General features: G+C 31.9%; 3 protein-coding genes across 5 annotated transcripts; all 3 read right to left on the bottom strand.

The window, feature by feature from the left end:
* Window positions 1-741: 741 nt before the first annotated feature.
* LOC122581079 (F-box/FBD/LRR-repeat protein At1g13570-like) lies at window positions 742-2680 on the bottom strand. Its single transcript, XM_043753223.1, has 3 exons — window positions 1670-2680; window positions 1410-1568; window positions 742-1316 (listed from the first exon to the last, which is right to left on the bottom strand). Exons 1-3 carry the CDS (start codon window positions 2459-2461, stop codon window positions 1014-1016), a joined length of 1254 nt encoding a protein of 417 aa, XP_043609158.1. The 5' UTR covers window positions 2462-2680; the 3' UTR covers window positions 742-1013.
* Window positions 2681-5183: 2503 nt separating this feature from the next.
* On the bottom strand, window positions 5184-7926 carry LOC122581080 (probable serine/threonine-protein kinase PBL3). 3 transcript variants are annotated; one of them, XM_043753227.1, is made up of 6 exons: window positions 7766-7926; window positions 6769-7094; window positions 6363-6498; window positions 6067-6203; window positions 5852-5975; window positions 5184-5690 (listed from the first exon to the last, which is right to left on the bottom strand). In XM_043753227.1, the coding sequence occupies exons 1-6, from the start codon at window positions 7824-7826 to the stop codon at window positions 5326-5328; spliced, it is 1149 nt and encodes a 382-aa protein (XP_043609162.1). In that variant the 5' UTR covers window positions 7827-7926; the 3' UTR covers window positions 5184-5325. The 3 variants fall into 3 exon arrangements, with proteins under 3 accessions (XP_043609162.1, XP_043609159.1, XP_043609160.1); XM_043753224.1 differs by having other exon boundaries at window positions 6067-6200; window positions 7766-7925; XM_043753225.1 differs by lacking the exon at window positions 7766-7926 and adding an exon at window positions 7193-7210.
* Window positions 7927-14861: 6935 nt separating this feature from the next.
* LOC122581072 (tubulin alpha-5 chain-like) lies at window positions 14862-18524 on the bottom strand. Its single transcript, XM_043753215.1, has 5 exons — window positions 18282-18524; window positions 17166-17380; window positions 16858-17057; window positions 15970-16478; window positions 14862-15331 (listed from the first exon to the last, which is right to left on the bottom strand). The coding sequence occupies exons 1-5, from the start codon at window positions 18392-18394 to the stop codon at window positions 15019-15021; spliced, it is 1350 nt and encodes a 449-aa protein (XP_043609150.1). The 5' UTR covers window positions 18395-18524; the 3' UTR covers window positions 14862-15018.
* Window positions 18525-21676: the final 3152 nt, after the last annotated feature.

Raw genomic sequence — 21676 nt, 5'->3', positions numbered from 1 at the left:
ATAATCTTTGTATTTTTATTTTCTTATTGCTTTTTTTTTTACCTTAAACATGTTTACTTCCTTTAGTATCTTAAACTTTCATCCATTAGTCTATCCTCATATAAATAATTTTTAAAACATATATACAATGATAAATGAATAGTCATCAACATTAACATTAAACCTTTTACGTTTTTTTTTTAAATTTTGAATTTTTCAACTTTTTTCTTTTAATATTGATCTGAACGGAAAATGTCTGAGTCAGAACCGATTTAACTTCAAAAACCCCACCCGGGTTGAACCCGGGTTTAATTAGCTAGTATTCATTAATAATGTACGTTTGTAACTATCATAAACAAAACTTATAATTTGTATGAAGTCTACTTAATTACACTATGTTCATTTTTTATTAGTGGAGTGCGGGTAGACTACCTACTTTGTTGTCAGATAGTTCGTTATCAAATTTGAGTTATATCGTCAAAATTTTTATCATCTAGCAATGACCATAAAAGAGATTCAAAACGGTGAGTCTGGTGTTACATTTGAGTTAAAGGCTCGACCACCTTGATTACCTTGAACATTGAAACCTACTTTGTCCACCCATTTGAGTATTTATATGGCTTGTATATGGCTTGACCCATTAGCTTTCCTTTACAGGGTCTGTACATATGCAAGGTCAGAAGCATGTAGTTCAGAATTTCAGATGTCCTTCAAGAGCGTCTCGAGTCCATTTACATTATATGCAGTGATTAACCGAGGAACTTGTGTCATTGTGACAATGACTATCAACAATTGCTTGTAGTTAACTGCTTAAAAGATGCACCAACTGCTTAAAAGATGCACCTCTGTGCATAAAGATTAAAGAATCATATACTATAATACAACCAAAGTAGACCTTATTATGTATCTGTAGTCTATACACTCATCTCCTAATCATCACATGTTTCCTAAATCCTAATTCAAGTGAAAATAAGTTTGGCAATTCGGTCGGGTTTCAAGTTTGGTGGACCTGGAGTATTGCCGGCCCTAAAGGCCTAAACCCATTCGAGTTCTACTTCTGCCAAGGGGGAGGCTCGGTGGAACTTCAACAGCTGTATACCAAACATCACCTCCTTATGGTTATAACTGGACCCGCGGGATGATCTGTTTGCAAGAATCCACACATTCTTTAGGAAGGGAGAAGATGAAAGTAAAGACTCTATCAGACATGATTCATTGCTCCAACCTCCGATGTAATAAAATGTCACGTCTCGAAGCTGTAGTTGCCCCATTCTGCTGTAGTCTACCTCTGAAGAACAAAACGCAGGCGGTGGGACCACATCCATCTTTTGTGCAGCCTGCAAAATGTAGAAGTGTTCACTTACCCAACTAGGGGATTTTAAGATGGATGATCAATTCATCAATACAATACCATAAATTTCTCCACTTACCGTGATCCTAAGTGTGTGCAATTTTGATGATCCACAAATCAATTCAATAGCGCATGATACCATAATGCTAGAGCTAAAATCTATGTGGCATAAATCAAGAACCTTAAGACACGGTAAGAAGGTTCGGGCATTGTTTCTAGCTTCAATTCCTGCCAACATCTATGAAAGAAAATAGTGGCATACAGAAAGCCACTGTTATAGTTGAGAATTCATAGTTTTAGTGCGATATATTGTAAACGAACTTTGGAATTCAACTCTACCTTGCAGTCCGTAAAAACTAGAGTAAGCTCCTGAAGTTTAGAGAAATCCCCCATAAGTTGAAATATGCTTGAACTTGTGATCATCCCCATACTGTCAAGCTTACATAATGGCAAACATAACACTTTGAGATTTTCAAGTTTTGCAAGCTCAACATGTTGCACTACCCCAGTAATACTGTCCTCTGAAATTACCAGAACTTCAAGTAACGGACTCCAAGTGAGAAACTCCCCACATTGGTAGCTTTCAAAGGTCACTGAATACAAACTTAAGCTCAATAGATTTGGAAAACCACTAAAACCCGGAATGGGACGGATACAACAGTTAGTAAGTTCCACACGTTTCAACTTCAGACAAGAGAAAAAATGGGTAGGTAACTTAAGTGGTATACCGTGCCAACTTTGAAGAGTGAAGTCTTCAATTCCTTTTGTCGACAAGAACATAACCCAACTATTAATATCTTCGTAGTAACTTTCCTCCGTTACATTGAGGAAAAACTTAGTCAATGCACCTTTAAGCTGAAGAAGAAGCCTACTTATTATAATCCTCCCGTAATAAGTCTCATGATTAGAATCTGATAGACGCTCAAAGAAATCAGAATTAAATACGATCCGGGTGAGCAACGTCCACTTTAACCTCCAGCCTCTCGACAAAATGCTAGTCCTCACCGCTTCTTCTATCTCCAACCGATCCATGATATTAGTAATCACATTCTCTGGCATGCTGCTAATTATATCTTTGTCTGATTGAAACTTGGATGCTTTACTAGACAGCCCCTGAATCGGTTCTGTCATTCTAGCAATAAGACACAATAAGCCAGAATTATAGATTGTTGGAATATGAAATCAACCGTATTCCCGTAATTTCCACTTCCAACTATTATTACATTGTATTGAATTTTTCCAAGTGAAACATCCTCTAATGCAGATACAATTTACCCTTTCAAAGACTATGTAACTAACTATCGTGTCTTAAAGATTGTGATTTTTACCATATTGAAACCCAAAATCCAAAAATGACCATAGAATCGTATCAACCGGATGTAACAGTACATACTTTATCTTACAAGAGTGACGACACACAATTAGGGTTACCGAGTGACTTGTGTTATGAGTCTCAATAATCACTATGCAGCTAATATTAAGCAGATAATGTTGCATCACTAACACGATTTCACAAGCTAATTTCTGTCATATACAAATGAACAACATCTTTCAATCGCAAATGTATGTAATATCTAATTAAATGTCCTGAACTTTGCTAAAGCTTTTTTAGATACCAACAAACAGATTATTAAACCATAACTTAATTTCACCAACTATAACCAATTGGGTTGGATCAGCGGTTGGAGCTCATGCCTCTGGAAACAGAGGTCATGGGTTCGATCCTCATGCCCAGCAAGGCTGAATGTCCTTTTCTACCTGTGGTAGAACCTGGAAGCAGTCTCTCTATCTTTGGTAGGGCCGTAGGGGTAAGGCTATCAACCTCCCCATACACCGTTGAACGTCGAAGACGGTATTGGGACCCAAAACTCGTGGAGGAGGGAGTTACTTTTAACTTAATTTCACCAACTAAAAAAAAAAATACAAACAGATAAAAGCATTATAAACATTATATAAAAATAAAATTAGAAGAGAAAAAGAGAAACCCAAACTAACCATGATGAGTTGGTGGTCTGTATTTTGGAAATCGATGAATTGAGAGTTTTTATCACTTTCACTTCAGATGAATTTAAGACAAGGGTTTTTCGATTAACCGGATTTCCGGGTATATCAAAGACAGCAATGCGGAGCCTATTTAAATCGATTAAAATTTTTTATTTTTTTATTAACCTTTCCTTTTACAACAACTTTTTTTAGAAAAATCTGCCAACAAACTTTACAAACGGATTTTTTTTTTTTTTTTTTTTTTTAAAGTTAGTTGTAGACATGTTGTAACTTAACAAATGATTCGATGGACCTTCATTTCCTTCCCCATGAAAAATACTTTGAGATAAAAAACCAATATTTTAAAAACCGTTATTTTAATCATACTGGTGTGAAAAAAATTTCCAGTATTATCGGAAATACCGGCCAGTACGACTATTTTAGTTTATCTTATTATTATTCTACAAAATTTGTTTCAATTTAATGAAAATAGTAAAAAAAAACAATTATAATTTACTAAAAAATAATACCAAATAGGTATTTCATAACAAAATATAAGGTTTAAAGTTCACAAATATCAAAAACTAACATTAAAATATCATAAAAAAATATTTATAAAAATTTCAAAAAAAAAAAATTAAAATACCGGAATGATAATAACTGGAATACCGGAAATACCGGCCGTTATGAAATAGTGAAAATTAATACCGGAAAAATACCGGGATTAAAATACCGGAGTAGACTCAAATACCGGTAATACCGGCCGGTATATACCGATATTTAAAACATTGAAAAACCCAAACTCGAACCCGAGACTTTAGGAAAACTCCCTCCGAGACCCATATAGTGGCTTTAAAAGATACCGTTGGCCAATCCATTAAATGTAGTTTAATTTTTCTTTTAATTGCTTATCTTTTGATATATTATTGTTTATGTTTATGTCACTTAGTAAACCTTGTTTGATTTATTTATTACAAATGTAGCATTATCAATTTTTTCAGTATAAGATTACTTTATTTAATGAACAGTTTATAATTTATTATAATTTGTATCTTATAACTTTTAAGAAAATAACACGAGTAATAATTTTTTTCAATTCAACTGTAGCATTAATTTTTTGTACATTGCGAGGATACAATTTTGTTTGAAATTAAAGTTGATGTTGTTCACTAGATTATATAATGTGGGCAGTTTAATCAACGATGCACTTTCATAACTATCGTCAAACAGAAGTTATAGTTTCGTTAACATGTCGAGATCCCCAGCTGAGTATGGGTAGATTACCTAGTTTGTTGTCAGATGATTTGTTTCTTCTCCAAAGTCAAATTTGAGTTATATTATCAAAAAAAATTGAATCATCTAGCGATGGCTAGAAAAGAGATTCAAAAGGTTCACTCAAGTCAGATACTACATTTGAGTCAATAACTCGACCTCCTCGATTAGCTTGAACATAGAAAACCTACTTTGTTTACCCATTTGAGTGTATATTTCTTGTTAATAGAACTTCAATAAATATTTGATACCAATATATGGACTCAATGGAGTTCAACTTTTCTTGTATTCGAAGTGTGCATGGCATTCTTGAAGTGGATCTGAAAAAAAGGAATAAATAGGAGGATACAAAGGGAAATTGCAATGGTGGTATGCATTGTCTATGGCTTGACTTGACCCGTTACTTTTCTCTTACGTATTGGTATTTGGATGCAGGGTCGGATGCATGTTTAGCTGTCCTTCAAGAGCGTCTTGAGTCTATTTACATTATATGCAGTGATCAACCCAAGGAACTTGTGTGATATGTGACAATGACTATCTACAATCATTTGTAGTTAACTTATTCAAAGATGCACATCTGTGCATAAAGATTAAAGAATCACATACAATACAGCCAAAGTAGACCTTATTATATATCTGCAGTCTATCTTAAGTTTGTAACATTCTATCTGAAGTTTGTACATCACATAGTAAAATGGAGTACTAAAATTTTATATATTCAATCTCAAGTTTGTATACACTCATCTCCCTATTTTTTGTTGCTCCCGAATGGGTGAAATCCTCGAAGTGTCTCTCGGAGCATTATGGATTTCTTTTAAAGTAGCAAGAACATCAGCCATGACTGGCCTGAACCTATGATCTTTATGGAGACACTTTGATGCGAGTGCAGCCATGGCCTGTGCACCCTTCTTCGGGTACTGACCACCAAGCCGTGAGTCCATGATTCTTAAAACGCGTTTGGTATCACTTAGAAATGGCTTCACCCAGTCTACTAATGTCTCTTCAACCCCACCTTCTCTTTCATCGGCTATGGCCCGTCTTCCAGATAGGAGTTCTAGTAAGACCACCCCGAAGCTGTACACGTCATTCTTTGGAGTCAAGTGCCCTGGATAGTATACAGAAGGTTATTTACAGGGACTGTTTGCAGACGTAATTATAAGATACTTAGAACTAAAATATCTCTAACCAAACATTCGAAAGTGATAAACTATCATTTATAAATGTAATTCCGAGGAGACTCATATTCAATGTATCAAAAAGCCCAACCTGTTGCAACATATTCTGGTGCAGCATAGCCATTGGTCCCGACAACCCTGGTTGAAACGTGTGTGTTATCTCCTACAGGACCGGTCCTTGCTAAACCAAAGTCTGAAAGTTTTGCATTATAATCCTATATAATTCAGCACAAAATCACTGTTAAGATAAGGGACCTGGAAAGATAATAGTTAAATAACAACAACCTTCAAACAACGTTCACATACTGAATCTAGCAGAATATTAGAAGCCTTCAAATCCCGATAGATGATACTAGGTTCTTGACTATGCAAGAAAGATATCCCCTCCGCTACATCAATGGCAATACGCATCCTTATGACCCATGGCATAGGTTGAACACCTTCTGCAAACAAAACCTTGTAAGATTATCAATGAACCTCATTTTTGAAAGTTTTCTGCATTCTTTGTTTATCGTTTGGTGGGTACCATCTCGTTTGGGCCCAGAAAATGAGAATGAGTACACGAGTAAGTAGAAAGTATTTGAGTAGAGAGTAGTACTCACTTCTAAACAAATGATTTTCCAAGCATCCTTTAGGCATGAATTCATAGACTAGAACCCGGTTTTCACATTCTGAGCAATAGCCTATCAGTTTGACAAGATTTTTATGACGAAGCCTCCCCATGAAATCAAGCTCAGTCTGCAAATGAAAAGACAATTTTTCATGAACAAATGACTAATATTAATCAGCATAAACTGACTTGAACCAGACAAGCCATCGTTATTGAGAAATTGCAAATAAGGCAAAAATGGTTTGTAAACCATCTAAAGTCTCCCAATTTGATAAAAATCGGCCCGTTCTTGCAAATTTATTTTTTTATGTTTGCTGCCTTAGAGAATGGGTACTCAACTAAAAGTCAAATCCGGCGGTTCAAAAGGTCAACGAGAAAAAAGAAACCGTGTCACTTACAAGCCATTCCCTGTGACCTTGGCTGCTTTCGGCCTTAAGTACTTTGACAGCCACCACTAGCCCAGTGCCAGGTTTGGCTGGAGCAAAGGTGGTCTCATCAATCCATCCTTTAAACACTTGACCAAAACCGCCTTCACCCAGAAGACTATCTGGGCGGAAGTTCTTTGTGGCGGTCTTGAGATCAGTCAAACTAAAAGCTTTCATGTTAGCTGGAACAGGCTGATGATCATCTTTTTGAGCTTTTGGAACTTTGTTGAAACTAACTGTTTTTGTTTGGTTCTTTGTGGCTTTTGAATCTAATTTCCGCTTGTTATTAAGCATATCCTCTGCAAGAATTACGGTACACGTTATTAGTAACAAAATTAAAAGTGATCAAGAACATACTTTAGGGAATCACACTTCTTTATATATCTACCATAATTACCATAATGTAATTATAACAAACTATATAAATCTAGAATGAACGGTTTGGTATCTTTATCAATTCCCAAAATGTTAGCTCTCAAGTTACATAATTCTCATATAATTTTGAATATATGCATTTAAGATCGTAATGATTAAATTCAATAACATAAAATCTATTCAAAGCTAATACTAATAGTGGTTGTAACAATCATACTAACTACACTAGATAAAGTTGTTGTATAGGTACTAAACTGGACCACAAGTTATGGACCATACTGATATGTCATAAAACAATCACATCTCCACTTTCTGAGCGTGGTTATTTCCACTTTGACAAACCACACCGGCACAACACTGTCCAAGAAATGATGCCACACCAAAAACGCCGGTGAGGTTGGTTGTGATCATGCCAAAACATATTTAATAATAACTAGGGAGGTGAGAGACTTTGGCTCTCTAGAGGTCCACCCGGTTTAATTACTATCGGGAAAAATTAACTACTAACAACTAATATTTCTCGTCCCGTTAAAAGGGAAAATTACTAATAACTTAAAAACAAAAGAAGAAAAGAAAACAGAACAACAAAAAGTACCAAGAAATTGAGAGGAAGAAGCATGAGCAACATTGGCAGGTTTTCCAACGCAAATTCCCATTTTAAGAATGTAATGTTTTTTTTTGTTTTGTGTTTGTTTTTCTACAAAATGAAATGAAACGAAACAATGGTGATCATGGAATGAATTAGATATGTTTGAATACACTGTATAAATATAAATATATTGATTGATTGGTGGGCTGCTCTGTATGGTCTTTAAGTTTGAATTTTTATTAGTCAAATGGGCAACATTATGCATTCGTGTCGTGATAGTGATTGGCTTTATTTAATTTAATGTGTTGAAACTTCGCACGAACCATACAATACGATGCCTTTGGTAACAAATTTGTTTTGTATTTGATTACATAATCTATATCTATATGACTATATCTAGATTTGTATCTATATATAGACTGTAGAATATATATCTACGATTTAATATATTAATATGACTATATTCAGGCCCGTCCATTTGACGGGTAGTCCAAGATATATAAATCTTATAATAATTATGAAACAAAAAATGTATGACCAATATAACAACTACTAAATATGAAAGCTAAATAAGAAACATATGCGAATTAACTCCATATAAATATTGATTTCAGTTTACTTTTTTTTTTAACTTTAGTTAAATAAAAAGAGAAACAAAAAGTGTATGCCCAATATCACAACTTAATCAATAAGAAAGCTAAAGAAAAAATATATGAAAATTAACTCCATATAAATATTAATTCCAGTTCATCTTTTTTTTCCAACTTTAGTTAAATAAGAAGATAAACAAAAAGTGTAGAGTATATAATTTGAAAATTACATACCAATTCATCAACAAAGACCATGTAGAACGTTTTGATTTTCTTTGGGTTGTTCCACTAACAGTCCATACACGTCGTAAATAATGGTTAAGATGTGTTGACTTAAGATCTTCAAGATGAACTAATCTGGTCTTATTTTTTATTGTTGAAGAATAAGTCATAATGAACTTATAATGGACAACAAACTAAATTAAAAGAGATAATAATAACAATAACATAAAAATTCAATGTTAAACAATAATAATGATTAAATATAAACAAAGTATATAAATAAAAAAACCTTTTTCGTAGTCGATTGTAGCTTTTTTTTGTCGTAGGTTTTTTTTAGGGTTAAGAATATGTGAGGGTTTTTTCTAGGTGGTATATATATAGATAATAATAATAATAATAAAGATTTTTTTATTAAAGGTCAGTCATTTTTTATTAAATAAATATTAAAAAATAGAGAATTAATAAGAAGGGAATATTAGGCTAAAAGATGGGAATTAGGGGTGTCAAGTGTAACCTAACCTCCTCTTTTAGTTACTAGTATATTATAGATATGATTATGACATAATACTCGTATGACACAGAAAAAAAACATTAAGTAAAGCAAATATATATAATTTAATAATGGCAAGTAATTCCCGAAGTATTTACCCACAATACAACCGTGATCAATAATACAGTCATTTTTTAAAAATTTCTCAGATATTTTACTCGTATTATTAAAGCACAATTCATACACACTACCACATCATTTTTCGCTTTTGTTCTCTCACTTTCTTTACATTGTTAAATTATATAAAACAATTTTATTAGTGAAATATCATTTTTTTAACTTTTTTTTAAAAGCCTCTATACAAATTAATGTATATGATGTTTTATTGACAATATTGAAAGTTGTCCTTAATAAAATACAAATTATAATTTAATTTCTTTATGTTTCAATGGTAAATTAATAAAATCCAGCTATCTCAAGTAACCCAATGACCGAAAACGACCTCATACACCAATGAATTTAGACACTGTTGGGTAGCCCTAATAAACCATGCAACTCCAAAATCCTAAAAAACCACATGAAATCTTAGCTGATGTTTAAACCCGTGATTTTATAAGTGAAATCTGAATGTCTCATAATTATCTGTTAGTTTGATAGTCGTAACTAACATCAAATGGTTTAGTAGTAAGAAGGTTTGTTTTCTCACAAAAGGTCTCAAGTTCGAGTCTTACTTTAAGTATATCTGGGAGTAGCCACAAATAATTAATTTCCACTTATTTTGATCGTTTAGAGGGCGATCGCGGATCAAAGTGAGTTTTATCATCCAGATCTCTAAGTAATACTCGTAGGAGTTTACCATCGGAGAGTTCTAATAAAGTGTCTATTCGGTGAGTGAGTTCTCTAACACCGACCCGATTAATACAATATGTGCTAGCTACCCAATATTAAGTTATTAACAAATAATTCGTATCTTAAAAAACAAAAACTTATTGATAGTCGTAATAATTAAGTAGGTTGAACAATTCAAAGAAGGTTTTACTTACGCGTCATATAATTTATAAAAGGCCGTTGTTTCCACGTTGACGATATAGATTAGCACGTTCAGTCACTTTCTATTAAGAGGGTATCTTCTTTATTAATCATCCCAATTTGTGTAAAATCTTTGTCAACTAAATGCTTAAGATTATATTAGCAATTCCAAAAAAAATAATGCTTACTTATTCGAAACCTTTGATATCGGTAGACCTATGTTAAAATTTTATAATATATCATTGCTATGTCAAATTTTATAGAATTGTTTTCACTACTTATAATCCTTCCAGAGGTGAGGATTTTCTTTTTTTTTTTCAATAGTTGTTATTGAAATGAATTTTTATTTTGACTTAAAATCTAAGCATTTCATCCTTTTAAATGTTTTTATAAACTTATTATAACAGAGGTTAATGTGTTATAAAATATGTCAAAAATAAAAGGATGGACAAACCCTTAAATCACACAAACCATGCATTTAGTATGACAAGTGACCTAATCATTATTGACCAATCACAGTTCTTCAATTCTTGAAATTCAATATTGATGATGTCATTGTTAATCTAATTATAAGTAAAAATCTCTAACAATCATTATTCAAATATGTTGTATCTTAGTATCTATATTTTCCAACATATTATTAACTAGGTAGTTCGCATGTCCCACGGTGCGGGACTGTAATTATCGTTTTTATTCATTTTCTTTTTTAAATACATTACACAAACACAACATCGTAAATGTGTCACTCTCATATTTATAGTTTCGTAATACACAATATTAAAAGAAAGCGAGGTTGTCTGTTTTCATTTTTAAGGGCAATACCATAACCACACCATCATGTTTATATTTACTCTCAAAGTTTTCAAATAGAAAAAATAGTACTAAAAAAATACATAAGTAAAACTGAAAATATTACAACAAAATTTATACAAAGAAAAAAATTACAAAAAATACAAATAAAAAAACGTTACAAAAGAGAACTTTAAAATTAGAATAAATCAAAAAGTTAAAAAAAAATTGTAATAAAACAAAACCAAAAATAAAAAACATAACAAAATGTAAAATACAAATGCAAAAAAGGTGAATTGTTTCAAACTAATACTATAAAAAAGGAGCAAAATTAAATCTTTTAGGGATTAAAATGTAAAACTTAAAAGTCCAAAAAGAAAAAATAAAGTGGTAGGAAAATGGAGTCAAACCCAAGACCCCTAACATAGATTGAGAAAGCTTGAACAACTCTGACTATTTAAACTTTTGTTTAATATTTATTACATCTGATATTTATCTTAAATATTAGTTGTTATTGTTAAAATAAACTTTACTTTTCTTTTATAAACATTAAAGTTATATGTGGACTTATATTTGTAGAGGTTGGTTATTGTAAAACAAGTATTAAAATATAACAAATAAAACAAGATATTGACCCTTTGATCATGATAAAATTGATGCATAAAGATTCACGAAGCACAAGTATATATATTTTTGTATGGTGAATTTCATAATGCACGATGATTTTCATTGGAAAAAAAACCCAATTTTATATGTTTTACTTTAATAATTGTTTTATCTTACCTATCTACCAATATACTAAAACAGGATTGCATATTTTTTTTATCGATACTTGACGTATTCTTTGCACGACATGTGTCACTTTTGGTGTTATTAAAAAAGATTTCTAATTCATAACTACCTAACTGTAATAAAATACAACTTTTTAATTTTAATATAAAAAAGGTTTTTGATCGACATTTGGCGCATTCCATGCACGATATGTATCACTTTATATGTATATAAAAAAGATTTCTAATTAATAATTACCTAACTGTAATTAAATACTAATATTTAGATTATATATATTTATATATATATATATATATCATTATATATTTAATTATTATTATATTAAGTTTCTATATATAATTTATAAAAAATTAATAATGTTAACCACTAATATATCAATACGAAATATAACTATCTTACATGATAATATATATGTTAGGGTTTTAAACATCCAATTAAACAAATATATTAAAAAATTTATGAAGTTTCATATAATATGTGAAGGGATCTATATGCAAACTTAAGTATTTAACAACCACATATTCTTAATTCCCCATATATGTATACCAACATCATCATAGATTATATAATTCGTACATCGTACGGGCATTAAGACTAATCTATAATAATTAAAAGAGGGGGTTGGGGTACATTTGGCACCCTTAATCCCCTTTCTTTAGCCTAATACTTCTTCCTTATTAATCCTCTATTTTTTTAATAATTATTAAATAGAAAATGGCCGACATAGAAAAAACACTTACATATTTTCAACCATAAGAAAAACTTTACGGCAAAAAAAAAGCTACTATCGACTACCGAAAAGGTTTTTTAATTTATATAGTTTGTTCATATTTAATCATTATTATTATTATTTAACATTGAATTCTTATGTTATTGTTATTATTATTATTTAACATTGAATTCTTATGTTATTGTTATTATTATCTCTTTTAATTTAATTTGTTGTCCATTATAGGTTCATTATGACTTTTCTTCAATAACAAAAAATAAGACCACATTAATTCATTTTGAAAATCTTAAGCAAACACATGTTAAACATGATCTACGGCTCTGTGTTGTGCATGTATGTATATTTTAAATTATATACTCTACACTTTTTGTTTCTCTTTTTATTAAACTAAAGTTGAAAAAAAGGGGTAACTGAAGTCAATATTTATATGGAGTTAATTTTCATATGTTTTTCTTTAGCTTTCGTATTGATTAAGTTGTGATATTGGTCATACACTTTTTGTTTCTCTTTTTATTTAACTAAAGTTGAAAAAAAAAAAGGTAAAATGAAATCTATATTTATATAAAGTTAATTTTTATATGTTACTTTTTGTAGATTTCGTATTCATTAAGTTGTGATATTGGTGATATACTTTTGTTTCACAATTATTATAAGATTTATATATATTAAGACTACCCGTCCAATGAACGGACCGGCCCGATCCTAATTCAAACAAAAGAAGCAAAGAAGACGTGTGTGTATTTGATACGGGAATAAATTTAGTTGTCTTTTACAATCTTTTAAAAATAATGTGAGTGAGACAAAATTCTTAAATTCATATGGACGTAAGCTTTCATAAGTTTTGTGGTTTTGCCTCAAGTACATTCGCTAGATAGATTTGACTAGTTAGTGAATGTTTGACACTTTGACCTAGTTTTTGTTCTTCCATTACAAAACCTCGTTTATGATTTTGACTTTCTTTGATGATATTAATTTGTATTATTCTAATAATTATCTACGTTCTTTCTGTTTACCCATCATAGCCACCATAAATTTCAAGTTATATTGTGAAAATTTTAATAGAAAACCAACAAAATAAGCATATGAAAGCCACAAATCCTCTCATTTTCATACCCTTTCCATACAATTTCCACTAGATTAGAATGCTCTCAAGTTGCAAAACAACTTAGTAGGTCAAGCTAATATTTGCGAGTGCAAAATCTGTAGGGTTTCACTATGGGTATAAATTTTTTATTTATATTTTTCATTCTCTCCGCTTATCAATTTTTTTGACAGGATCTTAGTCTATCTCCACTTATGATTTATATAGTCTGATTAACAATTGCAATTGATAAGAGGATGGGGTAAGCATATGCTTCTGGAATTTTCATTTGGTTTCTTTTTAATGTCTTTAATAACTAGTAATCAGAATAAAATACTAATGATTATAATTTGGTACAAGTTTTATGGTCAATCAAATGGGTAATGAAATTGAAGTAATAGCAAAGCGACATCCGACATGCTCAAACGTTGAACATCCTAAATTATATTTTGAGATTATTGAAATTGTCAAAATTGAAATACATACAATTATAAGTAGTCAAACTTTTCAAACTTTATACAGATTGGTCAACCAAATTAAAAATTTTGATAGGGCAAGAGTTCTGCTGCTTGACATTTGACAATAAGGTTAATCCAAATGACATTGGAAAATCCAACAGGGTTCGAATCTCACTTTTGACAGTTGCAAGATTGGGTTATTAGCGGATTTTCGAGAGTCTTGGGTTTCATCCCAGACATACGTGATTCGAATTCCGCATACTGCCTAATTGGATATTACTGTGGTGTCTCCAATGCTAACTATTAACTACTAACTCGCTGTTAAAAAAAATATATTACAAAAGTAGTGAAGACTGAAGAATGCTAGAATATGTCGACGAAGGTGAATGTCTAAATCATGAAGGGCAGATGTAAAATGGAATGTCTCAAAGAATAGGGAGTTGGGGACTAAGAAAAGCCATAAGTCCAACTTGTAACGTAGATGATAAAACGAGAACCTCTTGGTGTGAAACTGTGAATGATAACTGAGTAGACTAAAGATTTGGATGGATTATATATGGATTTCCATGAATGGCTTTCGACACATACATTCGAAGATAGACATGGGTATTAGAGTAAAAATAGAAAAATAGTTCTATATGTTAAAGATTGGAGCCAGTTGCCAAGGAAAATTCATACCCTTTTCAGCCTACTTAAAACCTCATTTCAGGACAGACCAGCAAAATTACTTTGCAAATAACAACATTTGCTGTGTGTTCTTGTAACGTAATTCTGCAGTGTTCAAATTTTTTTATTTATTTATTTTTTATTTTTACCTCACTCATAACCATTCACGGCGGTAAATTAAAAGGACGCTTGGAGCGATGCATATCAGAATTCAAAACATAAAACTAACTATTGCAATGATAATATATGCATTGCTACCCAAAAGAAAAACTTTCTTGCAAATCAGTAGGTCACTTGCCCAACAAAGAAGAATATAAGCACACAGAGTTTATCAGAAAAGAGAAGCATAAACAGAAAACAATTCGTTATTTTCACAAAACAACACCTCTATAGTTCAAAACGAATAACCACTTCAGTACTCCTCATCCTCGCCTTCATCCTCAACTCCTTCGGCACCAACTTCTTCATAATCTTTTTCCAAAGCTGCAAGATCTTCACGGGCTTCCGAGAACTCACCTTCCTCCATTCCCTCACCCACATACCAATGAACAAATGCCCTCTTTGAATACATGAGGTCAAACTTATGGTCAATGCGGGAAAACACCTCAGCAACTGCTGTGTTGTTGCTGATCATGCATACGGCTCGCTGAACCTTTGCAAGATCTCCCCCCGGTACAACTGTTGGTGCTTGATAATTAATACCGCACTTGAAACCAGTCGGGCACCTGTTATTAGACCAAAAAAATCACCATAAATCAAATTCTTTCAAGTGATTAAATTTTCAAACCATCATCTTTGTTAAAAGAAACATCTTCTTCTCCAGAGTTGCTATATTTTGGACATAAATTATGGAATACTGTGTTTCTTTTTGCATTTATGTGAACACTTCGTCTAAAACTGCTCATTCTTAATACTATAGGTTTGTTTTGACGTTCATACAAAACAAGATTATTGTTAACAAAAAACCAGTCACTCAAATTTATAAGTTTATACTATAATCTAGATGTGACTAATTAAAGATTAGAGCGAACCATTTTTGACTGATTTGGCCATTTAGGTTTTAATTGGGCAGATTCACATTATATTTGCATCTACATAGGGTCAGAATAAAAGTTTATATGAAACCAGTCAAATGGTTGAATGGGTTGGAAGTCACCCAATTGTATATTTTATGCTCACAGCCTCCCATATTGGTTTATTCAAAGCCTAAAGTTCTGTTGAAAGAATATAAATTTTGCAATCATATTTGACAGGCTAATAATTTATCAAAAGTAACAAAGAAGTATTTGACAAAAAGCGCTTTGATTTGTTATGCAACCCACCCAACCGACCATTTTGCCACATCTACTATTAGGTTCCTTACCAATCAACAAATTGCACGGTGCGCTTGGTTTTGATAGTGGCAACAGCAGCATTGACATCTTTAGGAACGACATCTCCACGGAACATCAAGCAACAGGCCATATACTTTCCATGTCTAGGATCACACTTAGCCATCATGCTTGCAGGTTCAAACACTGAGTTTGTGATTTCCGGTACAGAGAGCTGCTCATGGTAAGCTTTCTCAACAGAGATCACAGGTGCATAAGAGGAAAGCATGAAATGGATACGAGGGTATGGCACAAGGTTGGTTTGGAACTCTGTGATATCAACGTTGATGGCCCCATCAAAACGTAGGGAGGTAGTCAAAGATGAAATGACTTGAGAAATCAATCGGTTCAAGTTGGTGTAGGTAGGCCTCTCAATGTCCAGTGATCTCCTACAAATATCGTAAATTGCCTCATTATCCAAGAGCACCGCCACGTCAGTGTGTTCAAGTAGAGCATGTGTAGATAGAACACTGTTGTATGGTTCCACAACTGCAGTTGAAACCTACAAATCAACAAAAATTCCAACAGTCAATAATAGGATTACCTGATAACTCAACCACAAAATAATAATCAGAATATCAAAAATTCAAACACAAAGTAGTTAAATTTCAAGAATGTTTATACTTATAATTGTTGATATGATTCTTACTATATCTCATAAACTTATACAGTATATTTCATAGAGAAGAAAAGCAGTTTCTGATATTAGACATAGCAGTATACAATGTGATATCAGAACACATATAATTCTAATTGTTGTGACCATTTTATTGTCAAATTGAATAACAATATGTAAACCAACTTTGAGGCTTACAAGCATATATCAAAATGCAGTGAACAGTGGCTTACACACATAGAGATCAAAATGCAGTTAACAGTACCTGAGGAGAAGGATAAATGGTGAACCCAAGCTTTGACTTCTTTCCATAGTCGACAGACAAGCGTTCCAACAACAAAGAACCGAGACCAGAACCAGTACCCCCACCAACAGCGTTAAACGCCAAAAACCCTTGCAAGCCGGTGCAGTTATCTGCTAACTTTCTTACCCGGTCAAGGCACAAGTCAACAATCTCCTTCCCCACTGAAAGACAGTTAAACCAATTAAGCCAGATCTGAACAAAGGATTTATTTACATAATCTTTCATTATTCTTTCATATATGTGGGTATACATAAGAATTAATATAGTACCTGTGTAATGACCCCTTGCAAAGTTATTAGCAGCATCTTCCTTTCCAGAAATAAGCTGTTCAGGGTGGAACAATTGGCGATAAGTTCCTGTCCTGACTTCGTCGATGACAGTTGGTTCAAGATCAACAAATATCGCTCTTGGCACGTGCTTTCCTGCACCGGTCTCGCTGAAAAACGTATTGAAGGCATCATCTGCAACACCAGGTGATGTGTCACTGCAAAACAAAAGAAAAACTATAAGCCACATATGACATAGGCATAGTAAATAATCAACACCACAACGAAAATTTCGAATACAGCCAGAGTACTTAAAAATCAAATCCCACCACCAACCACTAACCCCGAATGCTAAAAGACAAAAAATTACCAACTATCGACAGATTTAGTTCCATCATTCATTCAGTTATCTAAACGTCACATCATAGGTTAAATCCTCATTAACACCCTTGTTGTCAAATTTACAATTTACTAGTCACTTTCTATAAATAGAATCAGTTAACAGCAAATAAAATCTCTGACAAATTTAAACAAAGATTCTTGAAAAGCAAGCATTGTTAAAGACACATTTTTTAAGATATGTATCCCGAATTCGAAGTAAACCATTAGTTCGTTAATCAGATTAACTTGCATTTTAGTTTACAACCAAATGAAGTACAAGAAATAAGTCAACCACAGTTTTAACAAAGTCAAATAACACAATTCAGTGAACACACTTCACTCAAAACAGTCAACCAGAAACACAGATCCAACCCAAATCTAAAAAAACCGAAACAATAATTCTCACACCGGTCGGTGAGGGACCGATAATGGGTCGTTAATCCAATAAAATCAAAGATCTCATTTCAATTTTCGGATCCCTATTTCTTATCACTCAAAAACCCAAAATTATCCACTAACTAAATTATCACAAAAACCCAGATCCATTACATCAAATCCATATAAAACCGTCAGACAAAAACAGATCCAAAACAAAAACAACACAATGAATACTAAAACTGTACTTAAATGTTAAAATGAAACAACACAAACCAAACATTCAACTAAATATACATATCTATACAAATAGAGGTAATTATATATATATATATATATATAGATTGAGAAATAAAGAGATACCTAGGCATCATGCCATCAGGCTGAATGCCATGTTCAAGGCAGTAAAGTTCCCAACAAGAATTACCCACTTGAATTCCAGCTTGACCTATATGTATACTTATTATTTCTCTCATGTTCTTTTATTATTACTGAAAAATAGAGTGAGAGTGTATGTGTTGTTGTTGTTTTGATCTGACCGACGGAATAGGAAGAGGAAATGAAAGGAGTAGGCGGTCAGTCAATTTTTGATAACAAAAAGATTCGATTTTTTTTTGTGTATAAATAAAATTGGAGATATATAGATATAGATAGATATATAGTATGTGTCTGTGTCTGTGTGGGAACCCACACCCAACACCCACACTCCCGCCAGCCTTTCATCCGTCCCCAGCCGGCCCTAATTGAATTTACCATTTTACCCTCCACCTTTCTATACAATCTACGTTTTAGGAATTTTTTTCTATTCTTTTTCTTTGTCGACAAATAAATATTGGATACCTAAACAGTTGGGCTGGGTGTCGACCCGGTTGTTTGAGTTTGAAAGTGGGTTTGGTATTAAGTCAAACTTCTTCAACAATCAATAATCAATTAGCTGATAACAAAGCCAAACTGAATTATCCACTTTACAATACTTCCACAACAATATTTGTATAATCGGCGACGAATAAAGTTGATAGACAGGTGGTGATGACGATTGGTCTTGATGGTGGCGATTGGTGTTAATGGCAACGATGAGTGGTGGGGGTTATTGATGTAAAAAGTGATAGTGTAGTTATTTTAAAAGTTAATGAAAATTGATGTAAATTAATTTATTAAGAGTGTTATAGGTATTTCAAGTAGCTATTATAGGTTTTTCAAGCAGAGTTGTCTAACATAGCGAAAAAAGGTAATGACATTTTAGGGTTATAAACTACTTAGGGCATGTTTGTTTTTTCAAAAAAGCTCTTAGCAATCTTTGACCTCTTATTTGGTCAGGGGTTTGTGGAGTAAGAGGAGTTTGTTTTTTTGCTTTTTGTTAAGAGGTTCTAAATCTTAATAACTTCTTGGTTATCGAGACTTTATATGACCTCTGACTTTATCTATTTTGCTTCTACCATCTCCAACCCCCCCCCCCACCCCACCCCACACAACATACACAGACTTTTTCCCCAGTGAGACAATAATAAGAACACAAATAAAAAATTTTACAAAATCAATCTAAATCAAATACAACACCAATCAAAATCTCTTTCAAACCGTAATTAATTCCCCCAAATTTTCATCATCATTCCACCTATCACACACCTAGAAGTAATGTGAAGCTTTTAGTTGATTGATTTGGACTAGAGTGGGTTTATTGATACTATAAAGTTTTCAGTAAGCTCTTTCAAATAGTAACTAGAAGTTTAGTATCTAGGCTATCCTTTGCTTATTTTTTCAATTTCGAAATCCCGACTTTGTTATTATATATATGTCTATGGAAGAAGATGGTGGGTACTCTATTTTATTATTGTGTGTTTCTTGTTAAATGTATACCATAGGTTTTATTTATTTATTTATTTTTAATCAATTTGTGTAGTGTGTAATTGTATCTTCTATAATTTACTGCGAAATAAAAAAAAATAAAAAAATACATTATTATATTACTTGTATCCATGTGAGAAAATGATTATATATATGCATATGATATGATTTTTGTATTGTTAAAAAGGAATGAATATTAATTCTTGTAGTGTTATATCATTAGAAAAGAAAAAATGATACGTATTATTAAATTATAAATATTTAAAATGGTAAAATCAATTTTTGTGAGAATTTATATGTTTAAAAGGTATTCAGATTTAAAAAACAAACAGTAAAAATGATTCAGAGTTCAGACATATGAACCATGTCTTAACATTCAGAAGTGGTATTCAGATTCAAACAATAACCTCTTACAGCAAACAAATATTCCCTTAGTTGAAAATGTAAAAAGAAATAAACATTGTTTAATGTACTATAATATTAATGTAAGAGAAAATAACTTGAGTAGTTAATTTTTTTGATAAAAAGTTATATTAATTTAGTCAAATATTTTTGGATCTTCATAAAATAATCACCGAAATCGTAATAAACAGACAAAATCACAATAAAATTTGTAAAATCACAATGTAGTTGTGCAAAATCTCTATAAGATTTTCAAAATTGTATAAAAACGATATCACAAACCAAGAATTCAAGAAAAAAGAATCTAAAGGTTCAAGCGAAAAATCAACGTCGGATGAGAATCCAAGAAAACATGACTAATAATATAATCCAATAATTAGATTTAATAAACACTTTATAATGCCGCTAAATTGTAAGCAACAATAATGTCGTCATTATAATATTGTCATTATTATATATTGTTATTTATTTCTTTGTTATTAGAATAACACATAACACCAACATGGCTAAGTGGTTAGTGGTCATTTGTTAGTGAAATATTTAGTGTCTTTAAAGTCTTCAGTTTTAATAATGTGGGTTCGATAATTCAAAATGCTCATATCATGTGAGAATTAAAATAAAGGTACAGTATTGTACCAACACCATATATTTCATATGGGGTGAGTCGATAGGTATTTAATTATGATATCGGAGCTACAATTCTTTACACTTACTCTTTTTTTATAAAAAAAAAAAAAAACACAAAACCACATGTATAGTAAAACCATTCAAATGATTACTTTAGATCCTATTTAAGTTGAAGGCAAATGTAACACCTTTCTTCTATATTTACCGCAATGAGACTATATTCAAGACAAACTACGTTATGTAATGAAAGCTATTAAGCTAATGCAACAATTACTGTTTTCTAATTATATATTATATTATTATTATCATAGCTTATCCGGTTAATGATTAAATACTTAAAATATCTTATCTTTTTATGTTGTTTTTTTATTTCTTTTCTAATATGGAAACGAACAGAAAAACTTGTAAAGTACGGGTTGAATTTGGAATAATATTGTAGTGACATTTCGTAGGGAGATTAACAAACTAGCTTGTAAATGGATTTTTCCAAAATGAAATACAGATACATTTTCCGTTGCATTTTTAATTTCTTGTAGTGGGAAGAAACAACTTTTTCTTTTTGGTCTAGCTTGGGTTGTTCAAATGTGATGCAAAAGATGTTTTCGATGATAAAACTTGTATTTTTAATCTTGAACTTTAATGTATTTTCTAATTTTGTTCTTATACCCTTTTTAATGGTTGCGTTCTCCACGGTCTTATGTGTGATATAGCCATAGTGTCATGATTTTAGTGCTACGCTGTTAGAGTTCGGACTTACTAAAAAGTAGTATTGATAGTTTCACGATCATAGTGTCGCGATCTTAGCTAGGGCTGTTAACCAGATTGATAGTTTTGGGTTTGTAGGTTGGTAATTTTAAATTTTTAACCCTAATCAGACTTACTAA

This window comes from Erigeron canadensis, chromosome 9 (genome assembly GCF_010389155.1).
Source record: "Erigeron canadensis isolate Cc75 chromosome 9, C_canadensis_v1, whole genome shotgun sequence".
NCBI lineage: Eukaryota > Viridiplantae > Streptophyta > Magnoliopsida > Asterales > Asteraceae > Erigeron > Erigeron canadensis.
This window is presented reverse-complemented; position numbering and strand designations above follow the sequence as displayed.